The sequence below is a fragment of the Homarus americanus genome, unplaced genomic scaffold, assembly GCF_018991925.1.
Source record: "Homarus americanus isolate GMGI-L3 unplaced genomic scaffold, GMGI_Hamer_2.0 scaffold50325, whole genome shotgun sequence".
NCBI lineage: Eukaryota > Metazoa > Arthropoda > Malacostraca > Decapoda > Nephropidae > Homarus > Homarus americanus.
The window spans coordinates 318368-324836 of record NW_024742772.1 but is presented as its reverse complement, the minus strand read 5'-3'; the positions used below and the strand labels follow the sequence as shown (position 1 = coordinate 324836).

Sequence of the window (6469 nt, the reverse complement as noted above, 5' to 3'; positions counted from 1 at the left end):
TACCTGTTCGGGCAGTTAGTCTGTTCTTTGTTACGAACTTCATTACCCAGCGTTAAATTTAGGTAACTTTACTTCCCACAATAATTAAAGAACTAATTTTGGATTTTTATTTTAATATCTCAAAAAATCTGTAAATGAACTTACTTAAATTAATATTCTTGTCCTTCCCCACTACCAGTTTAAACCTTTTAGAAATAATGGAAAATACGTTAAATAACACCCGTTAATTTGTAAAAAAAAAAGAAATAAAAAAAACATTATACTTATTGCGATATCAGAAGTTGCAATACAATAGAAAATAATTATCAAGAACAGTTCGGTGCAAACCACAATAAATCTACGTTAATCTTAATATTCATCTATGTAAAAATTTTATAATTAAACTTAGAGTATGTATTAACTTTGTGGTACTATACATAGCGTGGTAGTAAATGAACATAGAATATCCTTAACACAGGTTACATTTTAACATGTCGTCAGTGAATCATTCGGCACAGAATTTAATTCACTATCATAATTTAAAGATTTATTTCAGTTCTTATACAATTAATACATTTATATTATTTCAAAGACTAATTGCAATTCTTGTACAATCTATAGACCAGCAACTTTTCTCTATGTTTTAAGATTTGTTGAAGATATTCGTCCAAAACTAGTGGAGTTATGTAATGACCTCGACAATGCTCCTTGAAGCACTGTTCCTTCCTTCCTTCTGTTCGTTCCTTAAGAAGCTGGAAAAATAAGTTAGATAGATAGATAGATATTCATTAAAATCGTCACACAAGTGTATATTGACTCAACATATATACACACAGTACAGTAGATAGAATAGATGCAGTATACAAAGAATTTACCTAAAGAGTGCGGGTTTGCTAACAATGGTAATAAATATATCGAATCAATCCAGTATGCACAAGAAGACGCAGAGTGCACAGTAAGACCCAGAGTGCACAGTAAGACCCAGAGTGCACACTACAACACTCACCTTATACACTGGCATCCTGATCTTTGCTCTTCACGGTCAGCTTAGGTCGACCTTTGGCGTTGACCCCGCAGGTGAGTGTTGCACAGTGCCTAGGTAGGTCAGCGATGACGTCACCCACTGCGTATTTGTCCCCGTTGAACAAACATGCTGATAAATAGTGAGTGTGTATAAAGCTTACCTGTATATGAATAAAGCTTACCTGTATATGTATAAAGCTTACCTGTATATGTATAAAGCTTACCTGTATATGAATAAAGCTTACCTGTATATGAATAAAGCTTACCTGTATATGAATAAAGCTTACCTGTATATGTATAAAGCTTACCTGTATATGAATAAAGCTTACCTGTATATGAATAAAGCTTACCTGTATATGTATAAAGCTTACCTGTGTATGTATAAAGCTTACCTGTATATGAATAAAGCTTACCTGTATATGAATAAAGCTTACCTGTATATGTATAAAGCTTACCTGTGTATGTATAAAGCTTACCTGTATATGAATAAAGCTTACCTGTATATGTATAACGCTTACCTGTATATGTATAAAGCTTACCTGTATATGAATAAGGCTTACCTGTATGTTTAAAGGCTACCTGTATGTTTAAAGCTTATCTGTAAATTAATAGCTTACCTGTATATGAATAAAGTTTACCTGTAAATTAATACAGCTTACCTGTATATGTATAAAGTTTACCTGGATATGTATAAAGCTTACCTGTATATGTATAAAGTTTCCTGTATATGTATAAAGTTTACCTGTAAATTAATAAAGCATATCTGTCTATGTATAAGGCTTACCTGTATATGAATAAAGCTTACTTGGGTATGTATAAAATTTAACTGCATATGTATAAAGCTTACCTGTATATGTATAAAGCTTACCTGTGTATGAATAAAGTTTACATGTATATGTATAAGGCTTACCTGTATATGCATAAAGCTTACCTGGGTATGTATAAAGTTTAACTGCATATGTATAAAGCTTACCTGTATATGTATAAAGCTTACCTGTACATGAATAAAGTTTATCTCTATACACATGACTAGAGGTCTTATTATCGAGTATAAACACACACTTACACACAATACACACACTTACACACAATACACACACTTACACACAATACACACACTTACACACAATACACACACTTACACACAATACACACACTTACACACAATACACACACTTACACACAATACACACACTTACACACAATACACACACTTACACACAATACACACACTTACACACAATACACACACTTACTTTAATACACACCTTACACACAATACACACTTACACACAATACACACATACACACAATACACACACTTACACACAATACACACACTTACACACAATACACACACTTACACACAATACACACACTTACACACAATACACACACTTACACACAATACACACACTTACACACAATACACACACTTACACACAATACACACACTTACACACAATACACACACTTACCTCTCTGAGCTTTGATCTTGTTATTATCTGCAAAAAAATGAGAACGAGAAAATTATTAAATATAGTTTACCTGTATTTAAACAACAGTTAAATACAACAGACCTAAAAAAACGAAAGGAAAAGTATGGCATTTGTTTGGTTTACCGCGGGAGGAAGAGGGAGGAGGAAGATGCACCACGGGAGGAATAGGGAAGAGTATATACTGTACAGGTACCACGGGAAGACAAAAACAGTCACTTACCACAGAAGCCAAGATGAGCCAAGTAGACATTGACAGACGTACACAGCGACACGTTCTCCAGCATACAGAGATTTGGATAGGTCTTATCGTCCGTCCCACACACCGGCCTCGCTATTTTGGGACACGCCCGGCAATCTGTCTCTCTTTCCCCTCCTGCGTGAGGAAATGATACTCAGTTCTGCTCGAAATGGAGAGTGAGAGAGAAATAAACACAATAATGAGATGATGTTTCCCCTGACATGAGAGAGGGGCTGTAGACGTACCACAAATACCCTCGGACAATAAAGTGATGCTGGAGTTGAGGCAGGCGGTGGCGGCATTGAGGAGGCAAGTGTTGTTGTAGGTGACGCCGTTGCTGCCACACACAGGTTCTATAACCTTCGGGCAGCCCCTGGGACACTCACCTAACCGAGAAGAAAGACTGGATAATAGTAATAGTTCAAATACGCTGTGAAAATTACAAGAATGTATCAATATTGCAACTATAAACGTCTGGCTCAAAACAAACTCACCCATCTGACCAAGAGGGTGTCAATGCAGCTGTTCGATACGTTTCCAGTGTGTCACGAAAATGTAGTGTCAGGTGAACTCTAACAAGATACATTCCCGCATTCACTGTTTTGTGCAAATATTGACTCATGAATAATAATCCAGACTCACCACAGGCACCGTAGTACTGAAGGGAAGCTTTGTCGGGGCCGCAGGGAGGTGTAGAGGCCGTCAGTATACACGGATTAGTGTAGGTTATGTCGTTGGTGCCACATACAAAGTCCTCTGCCGTGTCGCACTTGGGGCACGGCACCACTCTCTCCACTGGCACCACTGGCTCTGAGAATAATGATCAACAATTTACTCTTATTCAATACATGCAGCTCAAGGAAGAAGGCGGACTGGTTATGCCACAAGAAGGAGCACTGATGGGAAGAACACTGCCAGGAAAAAAAACACGATAAGCTACACCACAAAGGAAGGGTTTATATAAGTAGCTCTGATGGGCTATACAATTCTAATGGCTATAATATTTAAGACATTCTAGAAGATAAAAAAAAGATGAGAGTCAATCTTACCTGCTGGGGTACAACGGCCATCGCTACACAGGGCTGGGGATAAAAACATATATCAACTTTCCACTCCATTGTTAGCGTGTTTATCTTAGCTTTATTTGCTTTTATAATAACAGTTAATTTTGCTCATACAATAGTCTAAAATGACAACTTGTTCGAGAAGATCTTAGCTTCTTTATAGACGTTTATTGTAAGGCGTTTTAGATGCACGGAATAGCTACTACAGCATTAGCTATTCCCGGACTGTCATTATAAAATACGACATTGTACTGCGTCTTGGGAATAACTGTTGTATAACACAGTCTTCATAAAACAATAAAATTAGGAGAACTGTTATTTGGACACAATGCGGAAAAAAATAGTGTAGAAAATATATAAAAAAATTATGGAAAGAAAGAAAAGGAAAAGAAGTCGAACAGTCAACAATAAATAAGAATAACACAAAAATTGGGCCTGTTGTAAAGGTAATTTCTCCAGGACTCTGACACCACATGTAACAACCAGAGCAGCCGTATGCTTCTTCACTCCCAGCAAGGTGTTCTCATATTTGTACACGAAATACGACGAATTTAAGGTTCGTTTAAGTCTTAATTTTTGCACTTACAAAGGTGTAATCAACTTGTTCACCCCTATTTAAAGTATCTTATGAGTAATGATACTAAGATTTAAATCACGTTTGAGTAATTATCAATATTGTTACACGAAAGTCACCAATGGTTAATGAAATTGAACAGAGCCCACTTGTTAATGGGCAGAGCCAAAACAGGTTTCAACTAGGCACAATCCTTTTCAATTCTATCAAGACATATGTTTTGTTTTAGGTCCTATCCAAATTATTGTAGTATACGTGTATTATGTATAGAATTATTTTTATTATTATATAACAGTATTTATTGCTTTACATACCCCCAACTCTTCAATATTAATCAAAATATTCTCCATAAGCGGCCATGATCCGCATATTTTCAGTGGGAGAAATTACTGATTGGTTGTTTAGCTATTTGGACCTCTTGGGCGCTCCACAAGGCTAAGGCCTGATCGGGGCGTTTGCTTATCCCTCTGAAGCAGTGCCGGATTTAGACCTGTGGAGGCCCAAGGGCAGCCTCATTGTGGAGGCCCCCAGATTGTGGAGGCCCCTGGGCAGCTGCCCACTTTGCCCACTCCTGAATCCGGCCCTGCTCTGAAGGTGTCATGCGCACAACTCAGCAGAATCGTCTGCGCACACAGAATAGCTAACGCGTTAGCTATTCCGTGCATCTAAAACGCCTTATATTTCCGTAGCCTCCTTTGTAATAAGGTCAAGGGAGCTTACAACATCCATACCTATCTTATAAATAGGTTTCAGATTGTCATTTGTTTTATAAATATGTTATAATGGAGCCCAATTGCGTCCTTATGTTCACAGTCTTCGTATAGAGAAACCATCAAAATGATCTAATCCTTTATGGTTCCGTTAAGACAAATGTAGGTAATGTACTAATACTTTTAGTTCTCTTAAGACAAATGAAGGTGCTAATATTTATACTGCAGTTTCCTTAAGACAACTGTTGTTACTAGAGTTTATAGTTCTCTTAAAACAAATGAATATCCTAAAATCTACAATTCTATTTCAGTAAAGCCCTGAAAGGTCAACATTAGATACTTACAGGCACATTCACAGTTCTTTAGTAATGTAGGCTTGACAATAAACTCCTTGCCTCTCTTGTAGCACTTGAGAGCGAGGCAGTGCGCACGATCCTTCAGCACTACCTTACCTGGAGGGTGAATCTTCCTCCCTACTGCACATCCTGGGAAAATGAATAGGCGTATAGATAGTTCATTTGACGGTGATATAAACGAGTGATGGAGATATTTAATGCTTCATGTTAGTAATAATAATAAGTATTGGATGACTCGCTGTTGGAAAAAAAGAGTAATAGAACATTTTAGCCTCACAACTCACCTTGCTTCACCTTCTTGGCCAAGTATGCTGGGGTCGTCATCAGCAACACCTACCAGGAAACAACACATCAGACCATTTATCACCATTACTTGATTTCAATGAAGATGCCTAAAAAATTCCCACTTAACTGAATATACGAGAAATTATCTAACTAAATTAAGCTACAGCATAAATATACGTATCGTTCTTAACTAACACTCCCAGTCAATGTTTACGTACCAGTAGTAGTGTGGAGATGATGGGGTTGAGGGCGCGCATTTTCCCGTGGGTTACCTGCAGCAGAGCGACACCTGTTGGGGGTATGGAGGAAAGTAGTAAAAACCGATTCATCTAAAAAGAAATATAAAATAATGTAATCCTTAGATCTTAAGCTTTTTCAGCCATAATACATAGGTCTTATAGTTCAGTTCAGGACATTTTCTGTACACCAACAGCACTCTTTGAATACATCTTAATGGCCTTGTTTAAGTTAGAGGGAGGTTAGGTTAGGTTTAAGTTAGGTTAATTTAGGAATAGGTTTGGCTAGATTCCTGAGCCATAGTTCACTCCACAGACATTATCTCGTACTGTACATAGTGTAGACCTGGGAGGGGGTGAGGGTAGGGAGGCAGCGGGCTTTTGTGTCTGTCGCTATACATTACAATATTGTTTATTAATGAGGGACTTGTGATGTAACAACAGCCAGCAAACACACACACACACACACACACACACACACACACACACACACACACACACACAC

General features: G+C 37.5%; 1 protein-coding gene across 1 annotated transcript; it reads right to left on the bottom strand.

Moving 5' to 3' along the window:
* Nucleotides 1-595: 595 nt before the first annotated feature.
* Nucleotides 596-6114, bottom strand: LOC121877024 (ovoinhibitor-like). The gene is made up of 10 exons (XM_042382630.1): nt 5947-6114; nt 5728-5776; nt 5432-5572; nt 3789-3821; nt 3382-3549; nt 2985-3125; nt 2722-2874; nt 2481-2507; nt 986-1132; nt 596-731 (listed from the first exon to the last, which is right to left on the bottom strand). Exons 1-9 carry the CDS (start codon nt 6055-6057, stop codon nt 987-989), a joined length of 969 nt encoding a protein of 322 aa, XP_042238564.1. The 5' UTR covers nt 6058-6114; the 3' UTR covers nt 596-731; nt 986.
* Nucleotides 6115-6469: the final 355 nt, after the last annotated feature.

What these genes read in the sequence shown, in the direction of transcription:
- LOC121877024 (XM_042382630.1), bottom strand. Translation starts at nt 6,057, where the DNA reads ATGAATCGGTTTTTACTACTTTCCTCCATACCCCCAACAGGTGTCGCT. An exon ending in TCATCTCCACACTACTACTG is followed by an intron (nt 5,777 to 5,946) that starts GTACGTAAACAT and finishes GTTTCCTGGTAG; the next exon opens with GTGTTGCTGATGACGACCCC. An exon ending in GGCCAAGAAGGTGAAGCAAG is followed by an intron (nt 5,573 to 5,727) that starts GTGAGTTGTGAG and finishes TCATTTTCCCAG; the next exon opens with GATGTGCAGTAGGGAGGAAG.